We start from the raw sequence: 20435 nt of genomic DNA, 5'->3' as shown, positions 1-20435 counted from the left end.
CTTAAGTGTAGATAGAGTGAATGAAATTTAGAATAAGAATATGCATGTAAGAGTGTGAATGTGTATAGTGTGAGATATGTAGGTGTAGGTAATGAGTATGGATATTGTAAGGTACATGGAGTGTGGGTGTGTAGAGTGTGAAGTGTAAGGCATGTAATGAATGTGGATATGTAGTATGGGGTATCTGTGAGTGTAGGTATGAATATGGGAATAGAATATGTAGATGTAATACTTGTAATGCATGTGAATATGGGAATTGATGTAAGATGTGGTGTGAAATTGTAAAAATATGAATATTAAATGTGGATATGTGAATGTAGAGTGTGAAGTATGGAAATTGTGAATTATACGAAGTGTGAAGTGTTGAGTATGAATGCTGAATACTTAAAATGTAAGAATTGTGAATGAAATTGTGAATGTATATATGTGAAATGTAGAGTATGAAATGTAAAGTAGTGAAATTGTAGGATATGGATATAGTGAATGTAAGAAGGTATGAATGTAAGAGTGTGGAATATAAGAGTATGAAATAATAGGTATGACTATATAAAGTAAGATATGGAAAGTGTGAAGTGTAAGTATGTAATTATGAATGTAAATATGAATATATGTAAGATTGTAAATGTAGAGTATGGGAGTGTGAATTTAATATGAAGTATGAATATGAATGTAAAATGTAGATATGAATGTAAATTGTATAGAGTGTAAGAGTATGAGTAAATTATCCCAATGTAAGGTATGAATGTTGATTTAGGATGTAAAAGTATGTGAATATGAGAGTATGAATATAGAGTATTATGTGAGAAGTGTAACTATCTAGTAAGATATATGTATAGAGTATGAATGTAAGTATGAATGTAAATTATAGAATTGTAGTAGTATAGAATTGTAAGAAGTAATTTATGAAGTATGAAGTGAAAAGTGTAAGTGTAGAGTAGGACTGTAATAAGTATGAATATAGAATTTAAGAGTATGTAGAGTATGAATATGTACTAGAGTATGGAGTTGTAGAGTATGAATATAAGATGTACATGTAAGAGTGTAGAATGTAGATATGATGTGTAATATGAATATGTGTGTGTATAGAGTATGGAATATAGATACACATATAGGAAATTATGATATAGATGTAGAATATAAGATATGAATTTAAGTGTAAATATAGATAGAGTGTGGAAGTAAGTAAGTAATGAATTATGAATGTAAGATATGTAGATATAGAGTATGGAAGTATATTGTAGTATGGAAGAGTGTAGAGTGTAGAAATTAATAGAGTGTAGAGTATGATGGTAATAGATAGTAGGAATTGGATATATATAGTGTAAATTATGTATAAGAGTGTAAGATATATATGGAAATTGTAGATAGAAATTAGATATATATATGAAAGTGTAGATAGAAATAAGTATGCTATGTAGAGTGTGGATATTGAGATTGAATAGATATATATGAATGTAGAGTATGCAGTATGAATGTTGATGTAGAGTATGGAAATTGTGTGTATGTAAGAGTGTGGGTTGTAAGATGAATGTTAGATGAATATATGGGTAGAGTATGGGTGTGGATTATGAAATGTAGTGTGGGTGTAAGGTAATGGATGTGAATGTAGGTATGTGGGTGTAGAGTGTGGTTGTGAATAATGAAATTGTGAAAGTGTGGATGTAGATGTGGATGTGGATATGAGTATGGATGTTGTAGATGTGGGTGTGGGTGTGTATGTAGGTGTGGGAAATTATGAGTAGGGATAAGATGAATATGTATGGGTGTAGAGTGTGGAAATGTGAGTGTGAGTTAATGGAGTGTGGAGTGTGGATGGGGGTGGATGTATATATGAATGTAGAGTATGGAAGTATGGATGTTGATGTATGTGTAGGTAATATGTATGTAGGAAGTATGTGAATGAGAGATTAGATGAATATGTGGGTGTGGGTGTAGAGTGTGAAATGTGAGAGTGTGGGTGTGGGTGTGGATATGGATGTGGGTGTGGGTATGGGTGTGGTTTGTGAATGAGTGATATGTGAGTGTGGATATATATATGTGGATGAATGTAGGGTGTGAAATTGTAGAGTGTGAGTGTAGGTGTAAGAGTGTGAGTATGTGGATGTGGATGTAAGAGTAGGTGGGGTGTGAGTAATGTGAGTGAAATTATGAAATGTGGATGTAAATATGAATGTGGATGTAGGTGTAAGTGTAGGTTGTGAAATGTAGGTATCCAATGTTGGTGTGAGATATTTGATTTAAAAGGATGTAGAGGTGTGGAATGTAGAGTGTGGAATATAGAGTATTAATAATAGGTGCTTGACTATCTGTAGTAGATGTAAGAGTATGGAGCATGTAGATGTAAGTGTAGAGAGTCAGTATTGGTGTGCAAAGTGGATATCACTACGAAAGTATGAGAGTGTGAAATGTGTAAGTGTGACTATGAAGTATGGATGTGGATTTAAGATATGTAAGAGTATGAATGATATGAAGCACAGAGTGTAGAGTGTAAGAGTAATGGAATATGGATATAGCATGAATGTAAGATATGTGAATGTGGATGTATGAATATGAATACACACATAGATATGTGTGTGTGAATTTGAGGTATGAAGTAATATAGTATGGATACATTAATGATAAGATTAATAGAATATGAATATTAAGGTATGGTGTAGGTATGAATGTGAATTTAAGAGAGTATGAAGTGTGGTGTATATAAGTGTAGAGTGTATATATAACTAAGATATGAATATAGAAATTATGGGGTATTGTAGGTGTAGGATGTATATGAAAGTGTGAAATATGGAATTGAGTAGCATGAATGTATAGATATGAATGAGTAAAATGAATAATAGAATGCATTGTAAGTATGAAAGTATGGAAAATATGAGAATAAAAAGATATGAATGTAATTTGTGAAGTGTGGGAGTATGCATGTATGAATGTGTATGAATGTAGTTGTGAAAGCAAGTGTAAAAGTATGAATGTTATATGTAAGAATGTGAATGTGGGAGTGGGTGTGGGTGTAATGTAGAGTATGAAATGTATGGGGGAATGGATGTAAGTGTATTGGTGTGGATATGGATGTTGATGTGGGTGTGGATGTGGAGTGTGGGATGTGGAGTGTGAGAGTGTGGGTGTGAGGTGTATGTGTGAGTGTGAGAGTGTTGGTGTGGATGTGGATGTGGATGTGGTGGAGTGTGGATGTGGGTGTGGATGTGATGTGGATGTGGATGTGGGTGTGGATGTGGGTGTGGGTGTGGGTGTGGAATTGTGGATGTGTGGGTGTGGGTGTGGATGTGGATGTGGATGTGGGTGTGGGTGTGGGTGTGGAGTGTGGATGTGGAGGGATGTGGGTGTGAGTGTGGGTGTAGATGTGGATGTGGATGTGGGTGATGGGTGTGGGTGTGAGTGTGGGTGTGGTGTAGGTGTTGTGTTAATGTGGATGTTGGATTTGGATGTAGGATGTGGATGTAGGGTGTGGATATATGTTAATGTAGGTGTGACTGTCTGAGTGGATGTGTGGGTATAGGTGTGGATGTGAGTGTAGGAGTGGGTGTTGGTGTAGAAGTGAATGTGCTGCAGATGTGGTGTGTGAGGTGTGGGTGTGAGTGTGGAGTGTGGATGTGGATTTGGATGTGGGTGTGGATGTGGGCACAGGTGTGGGTGTGTGGGTGTGGATATGGATGTGCATGTAGGTGTGGATGTGGATATGGGATGTGGATGTGGATATGTGTGTGGGGAGTATGGATATAAGATACACATGTAGGTGTGAATGTAGGTGTGGGGTATGGATGTGAGATTTGAAGTGTGAAGAGTGTAGGTGTGAATGTAATGTAGGTGTGTAAGTTAGTAGGTGGATATGGGAGTATGAAGTGTAGAGTGTGGAGTATTGGTGTGGAGTGTAGGTAATAGGTGTGAATGTGGTGTAGAGGTAGTGGGAAGTAGGATTGGATATATATACTTAGAGTGTGTATGTAGAGTGTGAAGTGTAAGGTATGGATAGAAGATTAGATGTATATATATATGAGAATGTTATGTAGAAGTGTGGGAGTGTGGAATTAGTGGATAGGAGATTGTGGATATATATGTGAATGTGGAAGTATTATAGGTATGGATATTGAAAGTGTAGAGTGTGAAATGTACTATGTATGCTTAAGAGTGTAGAGTGTATGGGTGAAGGTTAAAATGAATATGTAAGAGTGTGGTAGGTGTAATAGAAGTGGAGTGTATGAAGTATGGGAGTGTGAGTGTGGATATGAATGTAGGTGTGGTGTATGTAGTATGTTGAGTGGAAATTGTGAATTTGTATGAAGTGAAATTGTGAGGTGTAGTGTAGGAATATAAATGTGAAGATATGGATATGAGTATAGATATTGATGTGGAATGTAGAGTATTGAATGGGTATGTATATAAGAGTAGATGTAGAAGTGGTAGAATTAAATGAATATGTAGAGTGTAGAAGTGTGGAGTTAGTGTAAGTGTGAAGTGTGAGTGTGGATGTGTGGATGATAGAGATTGGAATGTATATATGAGCATGTAGAGTATGAAGTATGAAGATATTGATATGTAAGATGTAGTGTAGATGTATGTATGTAGGTATGGAAAGTGTGAATGAGAAATTAAAATAGAATATGTAGAGTGTGGGAATGAAATTGTAAAATTGTGAAGTATGAAGTATGGAGTGTGGAGTATGAATGTGGATGTGAGTGTAGAGTGTAGGTTAGTGAATTTGTAGTAAAGTGTGAAGTGTGGATGTATATATATATGAATAGAGGTGGATGTATATAGATATTTAATGTAGAGTATGGGAAGTGTGTATATAGAGTATGGAAATTATGAATGAAATTAAGAATGAATATTGTGTAGAGTGTAGGTATGTAGTGTAGGTAGATAAAGTTGTAATATGTATGAGGTATGTAGAGTAGTAAAGTATAGTAGTGTAGGTGTGAATTAGTGGGAAATTGATTGAAGAGTAAATTTGTAGTAAGTGAAATAGTATGAAATGTGAATGCTGGATATGAATGTAAGATATGAAGTGTAAGTGAAGAAGTGTAAGTAGTGGCAGAAATATCCTTGCTTGGTATGGAGTATGAGGGGTGGATATTGAATTTGTGATATGTAAGTGTGGGTATGAATGTAGGTGGGTGTGGAATATAGGTATTATGTAGGTGGAACTATCTAAAAGTAGAGTGTGGGTATAGAAGGTGTAAGATGGTGTGGAGTGTAGAAGTCAGTATTGAGTATATAGAAAGTAGATGTCACTACGAAGTGTAAGAGTGTGAAGTGGATGTGGGGCTGTGACTGTGGGTATGTGGATGTGGATTTGGATATGGGTGTGGATGTAGGCACTTAGGTGTGAGGTGTAGGTGGAATTATGGATATACATGTAGGTATGTGGATGTGGATATGGATGTGGATGTGTGTGTGGGTATGAATATAGGATGCATATGGGAGTGTGGAATGTGGGTGTGGGTTGTGGATGTGGATTTGAGTGTGCTGAAGTGTGGAGTGTGGGTTATGTGGGTGTGGAGTGTGGATGTAAGAGTGTGAATATGTGGGTGTAGGTGTTGAGGTGTGGGTGTGGGTGTGTATGGTGTATGGGTACATGGAGTGTGGGTGAGTATGTGTGGGTGTGGGTGTGGGAGTGGGATTGGATGTATATGTAGGTGTGTATGCTTAGGTGTGAAAGTGTGGGTGTGGATGGGGATTGGATGTATGTAAGTGGAGGTGTATGTAGAAGTGTGGGTGTGTAAGAGTGTGGATAGAAATTGGATGTATATATATGAATGTAGGTATGGGGATTGTGAATAGAGGATTGGAATGTATATATGAATGTGGATATGAAGTATGGATGTTGATGTAGGTGTAGAGTGTGTATATAGAGTGTGGAGTGTGGAATGAAGTTTAGAATGAATATGTGGAGTGTAGGTAGGAATTGTGAGAGTGTGAGTGTGTAAGTGTGGAGTGTGGTAGTGTAGGTGTGGAATATGGATATGAAGGTGTGGAAATTGTAGGTGTAGGTGTGAAAGTGTGAGGCATGAGGAGTAGGGATGCGGATGTGGTGTAGGTGTGAAGTGTGCGTGTGAGATATGGAATATGGTTTGTGAGCACGAAATTATAAAGGATATGGATATTGATATGGATATGAATGTAGAGTGTGAAGTGTAAAGGTGTGAAGTGCTTAGTGAGAGTAATGTTAATTGTGGATGTGTGATGTAAAATATGGAGTGTGAATGTAGGTATGTGAATATAGAGTGTGAATGTAGGTGCTTGACTATCTAGTAGAGTGGATGTAGAGTATGAAGTGTAGGTGAAGTATGAATGTAAGATATGAATGTAGGTGTGGGAAATTGTGGAGTATGTAGGGAAATTGTGAATTTGTAGTGAAATTGTGGAGTGTGGATATGGAAATGTGGATATGGAATGTATATGTGTGAAGTGTAGAGTATGAAATGTAAGAAGTATCCCAATGTTAGCAGGTATGGAATGTTGAATTTAAGATATGGAGTATGTGGATGTAGGTAGTAGAATATAGGTATTAATAAGGTGTGACTATCTAGTAAGTGGATATGAGTATAGAGTATTGATATAAGAAATGGTAGTGTCAGTATTTAGTGTAGAAGTGGAATGTCACTACGAAGTGTAGAAGTATGAAATATGGGAGTATGACTATGAAATTGTAGATATGAATTTAAGATATGGAGGTAGTGTAGATGTAGAGCACCAAGAAGTGGAGAGTGTAAGAGTATGAATATTGATGCATGTATGATGTATGTATGGAATGTAGATGTGAAATGTGAATGTGTGTGTAGAGTATGGATATAGATACACATATAGAGTGTAGATATGGAAATGTAGAAGTGTATATGAATTTGAAGTGTGAAGTGTGAGTATAGAATTATGAATGTAAGAGTTATGAATATGGAAATTAATAGAAGTATTGTGTATGGAGTGTAAGTGTAGGTGTGGAGTGTGTAGAGTAGAGATTGGATATATATGTAGAGTGTGTATATAGAATGTGAAGTGTAGAAGTAGTGTGGATAGAAATTGGATGTATATATGGAAAAGTGTATATATAGAATTGTAGGTGTAATGAGTGTGGATAGAGATTGGATATATATATGAATGTAGAGTGTGGAAATGTGAATAGAGATATTGGATATATATATGGATGTGGATGTAGTATAGATATTGATGTAGGTGTAGAGTATGTATAAGAGTGTGGAGTATGTGAAGTATGAGTATTAGAAGTATGAATGTGGATATGTAGAGTATTGATAATTGTAGAGTGTGAAGTGTAAGGTGTGGGTGTGGGTGTGGGTGTGAGTGTGGATGTGGATGTGGATGTGGATGTGGATGTGGATGTGGGTGTGGTGTTGGTGTGGAGTGTGGGTGTGAGTGTGGGTGTGGGTGTGGGTGTGGGTGTGGATGTGGGTATGTGGTGTGGGTGTGGATGTGGGTGTGGTGTGGGTGTGGATGTGGGTGTGGGTATGGGTGTGGGTGTGGGTGTGAGGTGTGGATGTGTGGGTGTGGATGTGGATGTGGGTGTGGATGTGGGTGTGGATGTGGGTGTGGGTGTGGGTGTGGGTGTGGGTGTGGGTGTGGGTGTGGGTGTGGGTGTGGATGTGGGTGTGGGTGTGGATGTTGGTGTGTCAGTGTGGGTGTGAGTGTGGGTGTGGGTGTGGATGTGGATGTGGTGTGAGGTGTGGGTGTGTAGGTGTGGGTGTGGATGTGTGTGTGTGGGTGTGGGTGTGGGTGTGTGGTAGTGTGGGTGTGGGTGTGGATGTGGGTGTAGGTGTGGATGTGGTGTGGAGTGTGGATGTGGGTGTGGGTGTGGGATGTGGATGTGGATGTGGTGGATGTGGGTGTGTGAAGTGGAGGTGTAGTTTGTGGTGTGGATGTGGGTTGTAGCTATTGGTGTGGATATTAGTGTGGATATTGATATAGGTGTGTGTAGTGTGTATATAATGTAGGTATGGAGTATGGATTAGAGGATTGGATATATATATATATATGTAGGAGTGTAGGTATGTAGATATGAGTGTGGAGTGTCAGTGTTGGTGTGAAGTGGATATCACTTTATGAAGTATGAGTTGTAGAGTAATAGAGTGTAACTGTAAGAGTATGGATAATAATTTAATATGTAGAATTGTAGATATGGGTATAAGAGTGTGGAGGTGTAGAGTATGAGAGTGTGGAATATAAGGATATACATATAGAAGTGTAGAGTATGGAATGAGATGATATAGATATGTGTGTGGATATGTGGGTAGTATTGAGTATGGAATATAAGATATGCATGTATGAGTGTGAATATAGTTGTAGATATTGGAAGTATGAATGTAGAGTGTAGAGTTGTGGTATATGAGATGTAGAATTTAAGAGTGTGAAGTAATAGGTATGTAGTAATTGTAAGTGTATGAATGTAGGTATGGAATGTAGAGTGTAGAGTATGGAGTATGAAGGTGTAGAAATGTAGAGTGTAGGTATAGAGTATGAGATGTAAGTATGTGTAGAGTATAGAAGTAGAAGTAAAATGTAGAGTATGGATGTAGAGTGTAGGATATGGATATGAGAGTAGAAGTATAGGTGTGGGTATGAATGTAGAGTGTAAGTATGTGGGTATGAATATGGATGTAGGTATAGGTGTAGGAATTAATGTATGAATATAAAATAGTGGATTGTATGAAATATGAATATGAGATATAGAGTGTAGAAATAGAAGTATGGAGCATTAAGAGTTTAGAATATGGAATGTAAGATTAGGTATAAGTTTTAAGTATTGAAATGTAGAAGTATAAAGTATGAGATGTGAAAGTGTAGGTATGGATATGAATGTTGATATTGATATGAATGTAAGTATGCGTAATAGTAATTAGAGTGTGAATTTGTAGAGTATGGATATGGGTAGAGTATGGCTATTGGTATGTAAGATATTTAAAATATGGAATGTTGATATGTAGGTATGATAGAGTATGTATATAATATGTAGAGTATAGAATATGGAATTAGAGATTGGATATATATATATGTATATGGAGTATTGAAATTATGTTAGAGATTAAGATATTATATATAGAAATTATATATAGAAGTATTGGTAATGAGTAGTATGGATAGGAAATTGAATATATATAATAGGTGTAGAGTGTGTATACAGGAGTTCTAGAGTATCCAGTATGAATAGAAATAATGAATATATATATGCATGTGAGTGTATAAGTGTAGAATAGTAGGATTGGATATATATATAGATGTGAATGCAAGGTATGGAAGTATGTATACTAAGAGTATGTAAAGTGTGAGAGTGTAGATAGAGATTGAGATATATATATGTATATGGTGTTGGTGTAGTGTATGAGTGTGAATATGGATATGGATATAGATATGGATATGAATATAGATATTTATATGGAAATGTAGTTGTAGAGTAGTAAAAAGAGTATGGATAGAAATTTGATGTATATATATAGAAAGTAAGATATGTATATGTATATAGGTAATAGGTGTGGAAAGTGTGAATAGAAATTCAATGTATATATTAGAAGTAGATGTGATATGTAAGAGTATGAATAGAGATAGAGATATATATAATAAAAGTGATATTAGTTGTGGATGTGAAATATGAATTTGGATATGGTGTAAGAGTGTATAATTATGTAAGAGTGTAGATAGAGATTAGATATATATATGTAGAAGTAGGTATGAAAATATTTCTATGAATATGGCTATTAGGTAAGTATGAATATGAATGTAGAGTGTGGAGTTTAGAGTATAAATTGTAGAAGTATAAAGTGCTAAAGAGTATTGTAGTATTGTAGTATTGAGTATTTAGTATTGTGTTTGAGTATTTAGTATTTAAGTAATTGAATCTAGATATAAAATATAAATTATAAAATGTGAATTTATAAGAGTATGTATAGATATTGAAATGTTAATGTAAGATATGAATATAGAAGTATAGATATATAGAGTATTTATGTATTATATAGTTTATGAAATGTAGATATGATATTGTGTAAGTGTAGATGTAATGAGTATGTAGATGTAAATTGTAAGTAGATATAGTATGAAGTATATAGTATGGAAGTGTAGAATGTAAGTATAAGTATGAGAGTGTAAGTATAAGAGTATGAATGTAAGAGTATTAGTGTAGAGTATGAGAAGTATGAATGTAGATATGGAATGTAGATATAGAGTATTTAGTATTTAGTGTAGGTATGCATGTAGATGTATGAATGTAAGAGTATGAAGCATGTAAAGTATAGAAGTATGGAATATAGAGTATGGAAGTGTAGGAAGTAGATGTAAAATGTAGATATGAATGTAAGATATGAATGTAGATATGTAATGTAGATATGAAATATGAATATGGATAAGTAGAAATTGTAAGTAGATGTAAGAGTATGAAGTGTAGAGTATAGAGTGTGGATATGTAGATGTATGAAGTGTAGGTAATAAAATTGTGAATACTGAGAGTATTGTTAGTTATGAGTGTAAAGTGTATGAATATGGATATATGAATGTGTAAGATGTGGATATGGGAGTATTGAGTATTGGTGTGGAGGTATTACATGTAGATATGAATGTAGAGTGTGAGCATGTAAGAGTGTAAATGTGAATATAGGTGTAGAGTGTAGGAGTAGATGTAGATAAAATAGATGTGAGATATGAATGTAGATGATATGGAATATGGATGTAGATGTGAATATGAAATATGAAAGAATGTAGTAAGTGTAGAGTGTGAAAGTATGAATGTTGAGTATTTATGTATGAGTAGATATTGATATGGTGTAGCAAGTGTAAGAGTATGAAATGTGAATGTAGAGTGTAGAGTGTGAGAATGTAGTTACGCAGGTGTAAGAGTATGTGGAATGTGAATGTAGGTGTGGAGTGTGGGTATTAATAAGAGTGTAGGGTTTAAGATATGAATGTGGATATGAATGTAAGATAATAGGTATGAATGTGAATAATGTAGATTTAAGATAATAGAGTATGAATATGATGGATGTAAGAGTATGGGATTTAGAGTGTGAGGTGTAGTAGGTATGGAGAGTGTAGAGTGTATGGTATTTAGGTATTTGAGTATTTAGTATTAGTATTGTAAGTATTTAGTATTGAGTATTTAGTATGGAGATATGTGAATCTGAATATGAATGTAGGTATAAAATGTGATTTGTAAGAGTGTGTGTATGGATATTGTGTTGATGCTTAGCTGTAGATATAAGGTATGAATATGTAGAGTATTTATATTATGTAGTTGTAAAAATGTGAGATTGTATGGATGTAGATATGGAATGTGAATGTAGAGTATATGTGTAGAATTGTAGAGTGTGAAGTATATAGATATGAATTGTAGGAAGTGTAGGTGTGTGCATGTAGATATGAAGATGTAATTTGTGAAAATGTAGAGTATGAGTGTGGATATGAATGTTAATATGATGTAAGTGTGAGATATGAAAAGTAATGTAAGATATAGAGTATGAAGTAGATGTAGGTGTGAAGTGTAAGAGTATAGAGTGAGGATATGAATGTAAAGTGTGAAGTGTAGGAGTGTGGAGTTGTGTTGATGTGAGTGTTGGTGTGGGTGTAGAGTGTGAATGTGGATGTGGATGTAGATGTGGATGTGGATGTGGGTATTGATGTGAGTGTTGGTGTAGGTGTACATGTAGATGTGGATGTAGAGTGTGGGCATAGGGTGTAGGAAATTGTGAATATAGGTGAGGAATGTAGAGTGTGGATGTAGATGTGGATGTAAGATATGGATATGAGATGTAGATGTGAATATCAGTGTGAAAAGTGTGAATGTTGTGTAGAGTATGGGAAATTGTGGATGTTAGTGTTTATGTAGGAGTGGATGTTGAAATGTAGAGTGTAGAGTGTAGAGTGTGAGAGTGTGGATGTAAGGTTGTGGAGTGTGAAGTGTAAGAAGTGTAGTGTGGAGTGTGAAATGTGGATGTAGGTATGGAGTGTAGGTGTAGGTGTGGATGTACATGTAAAGATGTGGATATGCATGTAGGTGTGTAGAGTGTGAGTATGGATGTGGATATAGAGTATGAATGTAAGTCTGTATGTTGAAATGTAGAGTTATGGATGTTAAGTATGGATATTGAGGTATGAATGTGAATGTAGATATGGATGTAGATATGGATATTGAGGTGTAGAGTATGAATATTGAATATAGATATGTATATGTATATGTAATATTATGATTGTGGTATGTAGATGTGAATATGGAGTGTGAAATGTGGAGTATTGGTAGTGTGAATGTATGGTGTGAAATGTGGAGTGTAAGGTGTTAGGTGTGCTAGAAAGGATATGGAATATTAATATGTGTGTAGGTGTAAGGTGTGGATGGTGATATGGATAGAAAGTGTGTAAGAGTATTTATTGTAGAGTGTGAATAACAGGTGTGGAAGTGTATTAGTGTGAGCGTGGTGAGTGCAGAGTGTGATGGATAGACGTTAGTATGAAATATGGATGTTGATATGGAGTGTGGGTATGGGTTGTGAATGTAGGTATGAGGTATCCCAATGTAGGTATGAATGATAATGTATGTGTGTGTGGTTGTGGAATATGGTTGTTGATGTTAGGTATGGATATGGATATGTGGATAAGAGTAGTGGATGTGAAGTGTGGAGTATTGGTATGTGGAGTGTGAAGTAGGTATTAGAGTACAGATGTGGAAGTATGAAATTAATGGTGTGTATATGTATGTGAGGTGTGGGTACAGAAGGTGTAGAATAGAATTATTGGATATAGGTATGTGGAATAATGGATATGGATATGAATATGAATATATAAGGTAATGTATTTATAGGTATGGCAGTATTGAATTATGTATATAAGAGTGTAGGTGTGGATGTGGAGTGTGGTCATGTATATATAGAGTGTAATAGAGTGTAGGTGTCGATAAATGGATATATATATATGGATGTGGTTGTAGGTGTGAATGTAGGTATGGAAGTGTGGGAGTGTAGGTGTGTGTGTGTGAATATAGATATGAAATGTATAGTGTGGTAATAGATGTGATTGTAGATATGAGAGTAAAATGTGAATGTAAGAGTATGAATGTAGAGTATAGGTATGAATATAGAGAGTAAGAGTATGTAGATGTAGATGTAGGAGTATGAATGTAGATGTAGAATGTGAAAGTGTGGGTATGAATGTAGAGTATGAAAGTAAAAGTAGAAACTTGTGAAGTATGAAGAAGTATGAATGTGAATGTAGAGTGTAGAGATTTTAGTATGAAAGTGTAGAGTATGAAGTGTGAAAGAGTAATAGGTTGTAAAATTTGGATATGAATGTAAGATGTGAAATTATGAAACATAGAATTATAGAGTGTGAATATAAATTGTAGCTATAGGTAGTATGAATGTAGTAATAAGAGTATGTAGATATGATATGTAGATATGAATGTAAGATATAGAGTATATTAATATAAATTGTAGATATGTGTATTTGTATTAATATGAATTTATAAGTATGAATTTGTGAATGTAGATATGTAGATATAGAATAGAGTATATATGTAGAGTATGAAGTATGGTATATGGAATGTAGTTGTATGAAGTAATAGGTATGCATGTAAATATGGATGTGAATGTATGAAGTATGTAGAGTATAAGAAGTAGAGATATGAATGTGAATGTGTGAAGTGTGGAGTATGTATGGAATATGATATGAGTGTTGAGTGTGAAAGTATAGAGTATGGATATGAATGTATGAATATAGATATGGAGATGTAGAGTATTGAGTATTGGTATTAGAAGGTACATATGGATATGAATATGTATGAATGTAAATATATGAAACGTAGGTAGTATTAGAATTAAGTGTGAATATAGAGTGTAGAGTATGGAGTATGAGATATAAAATATGGAATGTAAGATATGTAGATATGGAATATAGAAGTATGTAAGATATAAGATATCAGTATGAAATGTAATGAGAGTGTAGAGTATGAATAGTATGAATATTATCAGTATTTATATAGTGAAGTAAGATATTGTGAAATGTAAGAATTGTAAAAGTGTGGGTGTATGTAGATGTAGTGTAGCCAAGTGTGAAGTGTGAAAGTATGAAGTGTAGAAGTGTGAATATAGATATGGAAATTAGATGTAAGTGTAGAGTATGGAAATTATGGATATGCATATGAGATGTGAATATGCATGTAGGTATGAAAATTATGAAATGTAAGATATGTAAGATGTGAATGTAGAGTGTGAATATGAAGAGTCTATGTGTTAATGTTAAGGTATGAATATTGAGTGTGCTAGATATTAATTGTAGATGTAAAGTATGTGTGAATATAGATATAGATGTGAGATATGGAGATATTAATGTAAGTGTATGGAATATTAATATAAGATATATATATGTATGTAAGAGTGTGAGAATTATGAGATGTGAATATGAATATGAATTGTGAGTGTGGGGTGTAGAGTGTGAATATGGGTATGAAGTGTGGAGTGTGGGTGTAGGTATTACTAGAGATATGAATATTAATATATGTGTAAGAGTGTGGGAAATTATGGATATGATGTAAGATAGAAATGTAGGAGTTGTTGTTGTGTGAAGTTGTGAATATGTGGGTGTGAAATTATGGAGTGAAAGCATGTAGAGTACAGAATGTGGATGTGGACATTATGTGTGAGTATGAAATGTTGATATGGGTGTAAGAGTATGGAAATGAATGGATGTGGGTGTGTGGAGTGTCCCAATGTAAGTGTATGAATGATGTGTGTGTGTATGGTTTATGGAATATGTGGATTTAATAAGAGTATGAGTGTGGATATGAATATGAATATGGAGTGTGGATGTAAGTGTAAGAGTATTGGTGTGGAAGTGTGAAAAGTGGGTGTAAAGTACAAGATGTGGGTGTGAAGTGTAGAGTATGTATATGCTTATGTAGAATTGTGGAGTACAGAGTGTGAATAGAGGATTGGATATGTATGTAGAAAGTAGATATGAGATATGAGATGTGGATATAGAGTATGGGTGTGTAGAGTAATAGGCATTAAGAGTATTGAATATGTATATAGAGTGTGGGTGTATAGATATAGAATTGTAGTCGTGTATATAGAATATGTGAAATGTGGGTGTCGAATGGAAATTAGGATATATATATGAATGTGGTTGTAAGAGTGTGAAATGTGAGTGTGGGTGTGGGTGTATGGGGTGTGGGGTATGTGTATGTAAGTATTGGTGTGGGTGTGAATGTTAGAGTGTAAGAGTGTGGGAAATTGTGGAAATTGTAGGAATTGTAAGTATGAATATAGATATGAATGTAGAGGTGTGGATGTGGAATATGATTGTAGATATGGAAAGTAAAAGTGTAAGATGTAAGGTGTGAATGTGGAAGTCATGTGAAAGTATGAATATAGAAAGTGAAGTATGGATGTGGATGTGGAGTGTGGAATGTGGATATGAATGTGAAGTATGGATGTGGATGTGGGTGTGGAAGTTGTGAAAGTAAGAAAAGCAGTGTAAGTGTAGAGTGTGAATGTGGATGTGGAGTGTGAGAGTTTTAATTGTGAAGTGTAGGTGTGAAGTGTGAAGTGTAAGAGTGTAGGATTTACTTGAGATATGGAAATATGGATGTGGAGTGTGAAACATAGAGTATAGAAATATGGAATATAGGTGTAGCTGTAAGAGAGTATGGATGTGGAGTGTGAATGTGGATATGAATATGGAGATATGAATATAAGAATATTGTATATAGATATGAATATGGATATGAATATGGATGTGAAATATAGAGTATGAAAGTGTCAATTGTAAGAGTATGGAATATTTAGTATTTATATAGGAAGTAGAAATGAATATAGAGTATAATTGTAAAATTATGAAATGTGGATGTGAGAGTGTGGTGTGTAGGGTGTGGGTGTGGAGTGTGGATGTTGACGTGAGAGTGTGGATGTAGGGTGTGGATATGGATGTTGATGTGGGTGTGGATGTCAGTGTGGGTGTGTTTACTAGAGTGTGGAGTGTGGATAGGGATTGGATGTATATATGGATGTGGATATGGAAGTGTGAAGTGTGGGTGTGGGTAGTGGGGTGTGTGTGGAGTGTAGGGTGTGGTATGGAAAGTATGGATATTGTGACATGAGGATTTGGATATGGAGTATGGAATGTGGATGTGGATATTGATGTGGAGTGTGGATGTGGGTAATGGGTGTATTTGCTTAGAAATGTGGGGTGTGGATGGAGGATTAGATGTATATAGATGTGGATGTGGGTGTGAAGCGTGGAAGTGTAGAGTGTGGGTGTGGAGTGTAGGTGTGGAAATTGTAAGGAGTGTGTAGGTGTGGAGTGTAGGTGTGGATGTGAATATGGATGTGGAAGTATGGGTATGGGTGTGGATGTGGATGTGGATGTTGATGTGGGTGTGGGTGTGGATGTGGGTGTGGGTGTGTATTTAGGTGTGGGGTGGGTGTGGAATGGGGATTGGATGTACATGTGGATGTGGATGCGGGTGCGGGTGCGGGTGTGAGTGTGGGTGTTAGTGTGGAGGTGCTGTTTCTACACGTCTTCACTGATGTCTGTTTCATAATGTTGTTCCACAGTGCTTATTTCATGTTACATACTTATATCACTGTGCTCTTTGTGCTGAGAACACCCGTCGGTTATCAAAGACTAAATCTAGCCTGAATATCCGTGGGTAAATTGAAATAGTGATACTTATCAATGTTTCATGCCCACACTAGGTCCAGGCGTAATGTAATAATGTAAGAATACATCCCTAAAACATTAGAAAATTACAACAAATTCATGTTTGAGAGTTAAGAGGCAATGAAGCACGAGAGACAGAGCCCATTAAACGCGAGAGATAGAATACATAAGATCCTTTATAAAGGTTACTGGTAAATGGAGAATCACCAGTAAGTAGTTTCCAGTGATTCTCCGGTCACTAGGCAAACATTGGTTCAAAGTGCCATGCGGCATGCACATACATCAAACATCAAACGACACTGGACTTTAAATGTGCCAATGTCCACATGCAGTACTGTATCCAGGGAATGGGTGAGGTAACTGTTGAAACATAGGTACAGCGTCACGGACAGGCAGCTTGGTTTGAAGGCTCCCTCCGAGAGGTGATAAATGGAAAGCATACGCTGGGGATAAATGATCAGCGTTTGTTTTGCCGATACGGTTATCTGGTTCCGTGCGATACTTGAGAACATAATGCATTATTTATTTATTCCCCATGAAATAACACCCTTTTGAGTTGCGCTATCATTGGGTGATATTTGCGAACCAGGAAGTCGGGTGAATGTATATAAAGAAATCTCCGTCTGACAAGGATCAGCTTTCATCATGCGTCTCGTAACAAGCTTGTTGTTAATTCTCTGTTCTGACGGAGTATACTCCTTTTTCCCCAGCAGACTGTCAAGTGTCGACATAGGAGATGGAACATGGACTCATGCAGACATTACAGAGATGGGGATTCTGAAGGCTGTAGCCGCCTACTTTGAGGCCAACCCGAGACCCAACACCACCCTTGCAGCTGGAGATCTGACGCAGATGAAAAATATGACAACGAGGAAACTGTTCCAAGCCTACTACGGAGGTGACGTACCATACTAAAACCTTCATTACCCCATTCTACTTCAGAGTAAATGACTTCATGTACACATGCTGTTAACGCGTGTCTAACAAGAGGGGGCATTTTCTGTGTCCATCTCTACCAGGAAGCAGTGAAACTCCCTCATCTGAAATTATTACGTTTCAATTTACTTCTTACAGTACACATATATACTCACCAACCTTTCGAACTTATCCTTGTTTGTCTTGAACAATATCTTTGCATATGATGCATATACCTCAATTTCGGCTCTGTACTTATATATTTTAAATTTGATTCTGAGCAGACGTTACTGAAGAAGAGTTTTGATGAAGTATATATTCAGATATGAAGCTGGCAATATTGCCTGTTACTTGTTGTTCGTGTATGTCGTTAAAACCGGTCGGTAATAGAATATGAAACTCTTTATGCCCATTTGTTACCAATATACATTTCTCTACCAGGCATAATGTGGCAATAACTATTGTTTTACATCAGTGTTTTGCGACAGGCAAATACGTACACGGGATATATTTCATATTCACCTCTTACAACATGACGTGAGTACCTTGTACAAGTCGCTAGCACAAAGGTTGGTGGGTAAAGTCCATTAAAGGAATAAGAACTTGTGGCCCGTATTAAATGAATGATTCAATTCTTATCAAATACTAATTCCACATAATGATTGTTTTAAATACAAGATGATGTTTTTGTCGTTACAGAAGAAGTGTCAGAATCCCGTTTTCGGGAAACTATTAACAGCATCATCAATGCCAATAACCAGGTGAATCTGGATCAGTTCCGGACGGCGGCGTGGCACTGTAACGGGGAGACAATCAAGGAAGGTAAATCAGATGCGTGGTGTTCTTGGACATGCGCTGACAGTCATTTGATTTGTTTTGTAAATATTGTGTTTCGCTGAACATGCCATTATTCAACATTCTTATTTCCACATTCATAAGAAATCTCGGCCAAAAGCAGAGTTGATTGTACAGTTGTGACTATATCATGGGCAGAAATTTGTTTCAGCAGTCGTAAGACGCTGCCTATAAACAAATCCAGTGATTGTTAGCATTCGATACGATGACAGAGCATGTGTTTATGAATCACTATGAAATAGTGATGATACCCTGTGTTCGCGAAAAGGCGGGCAATCAATATTTAAATATGATTTATCAATGATATATGCTTTAGTGATTAGTATATGTGTGAAAGTGTCAATGTGGGGATTCACGTCACAGTGTACGTCATACAACCATTACTTTTTATGTCACACATTCGAACCTCATTCAAATTCTGTCCCTCCGTACTCTGTTTCAGCAAACCAGAAGATGACGAATCTAAGAGAACAGGCCATCTTCGTTTTGTCACAAAACAATACCAACTTTGACATGGCCAGGATTTTGATTGGTCAGTTTCTGCACATCATGCAAATGTTCTACAGTAACACAAACTGGGTTGAGTTCAAAGGAGCTGTTCCATACTACTCCCTCGGTAAGTCTCACTTTCAGTTATTGCGACACCACGACTTGGCCCAACAATTATTTATAACGCCGCGTGTCATTGAGACATTTGATCACCACGTGAACATCAGATTACAGGTTATGCATGACTTTAAACCAGGAAGTAACCTAACCCGCCGTGAGGTAGACGGATGCGTACCAACCCTTCATTCTCTTTACACAAATTTGCAAGACCTAACTATTGAGTTATACAGTTAATGCCTGGAATAAGTGGACACACGGGACCAAAGACAGATTTTACACCATTGAAATCAACGCAAATACAGTAACGGTGGGATATACTTGTTATGAACTGATTTTCATATGTGACTCTTTATTATTATATATAACCTACTAAAATCATATGTAATACTGAATTGGTGATAGTAGTATTCAAAAGATATCAACACAGTTACACTATTTATATATCCCACAAGGAACAGAGGCTGAGAAAGGTTTAACTGAATACGCCATGACATATACTTAACCCCATAAAAACCCAAGTACATTTTCATGTCAATATTTTCAAATGTGACCTTTTGTATAATATCGTTAACAATATTAATAAGTTGTGAGTGCACATGATGTAATGGCATACATTATTTGCACATACGAAACCGTTTGCGCCAACGCAGCCACAATGCATGACTTTAAACCAGGAAGAAACCTAACCCGACGTGAGGTAGACAGATGCGTACCAACCCTTCATTCTCTTTACACAATGCAAGGCGTAACGGTTGTGCCATGCGGTTAATGCTTGAAATACGTATACACACGGGACCAAAGACAGATTTTTACATCATTGAAATAAACGCAAACACAATGACCGCATTTTCATATGTGGCTTAAAGTTATAATATATAATCTACATTGTACTAACATCTTATGTAATACTGAATTGATGATGGTCGTATTCAGAAGATATAAACACAGTTACACTATTCATAAATCCCACAAGGAACAGAGGCTAGGAAAGGTACGCCATGATATATACATAAAAACGCAAGTACATTTTCATGTCAAAATTTTCAAATGTGAACATTTGTATGTTATCGTTAACAATAATAATCTTAAGTTGTGAGTGCAGGTGATGTAATGGCATACATCATTTGCAAAAAGCAGCAACAATAATCATGAATTATGGTCTTACAGTCACTGGTATTGCCAGTGAACGAGAGTTTTCACTGAGATGTACCCTTTATAAAGTGGTCCGTCCCCAACAACATTCATTCTGTGAACGTGACGTGAATGATGTTCATGATGAACGATGCCACGAATAACACAGTTGCAGAGAGGAGTGGCTCTTAGGAGTTGGCAGGAGGTACCACCGCCACTAATGTAGCCAGACGCTTTGGATGTCAAGTGAGCACTATCACAAGGCT

General features: G+C 36.1%; 1 protein-coding gene across 1 annotated transcript; it reads left to right on the top strand.

Annotated features, from left to right (window-relative positions):
* Positions 1 to 17274: 17274 nt before the first annotated feature.
* LOC124272299 (von Willebrand factor A domain-containing protein 7-like) lies at positions 17275 to 19177 on the top strand (the record flags this gene model as incomplete). Its single annotated transcript, XM_046707469.1, has 3 exons — positions 17275 to 17557; positions 18274 to 18396; positions 18872 to 19177. Coding segments are annotated over exons 1-3 (682 nt in total), but the record flags the coding sequence as incomplete, so codon positions are not given.
* Between the last annotated feature and the right edge of the window lie 1258 nt (positions 19178 to 20435).

Source organism: Haliotis rubra, unplaced genomic scaffold, assembly GCF_003918875.1.
Source record: "Haliotis rubra isolate DU_JTF1 unplaced genomic scaffold, ASM391887v1 Scf1680, whole genome shotgun sequence".
Lineage (NCBI taxonomy): Eukaryota > Metazoa > Mollusca > Gastropoda > Lepetellida > Haliotidae > Haliotis > Haliotis rubra.
This window is presented reverse-complemented; position numbering and strand designations above follow the sequence as displayed.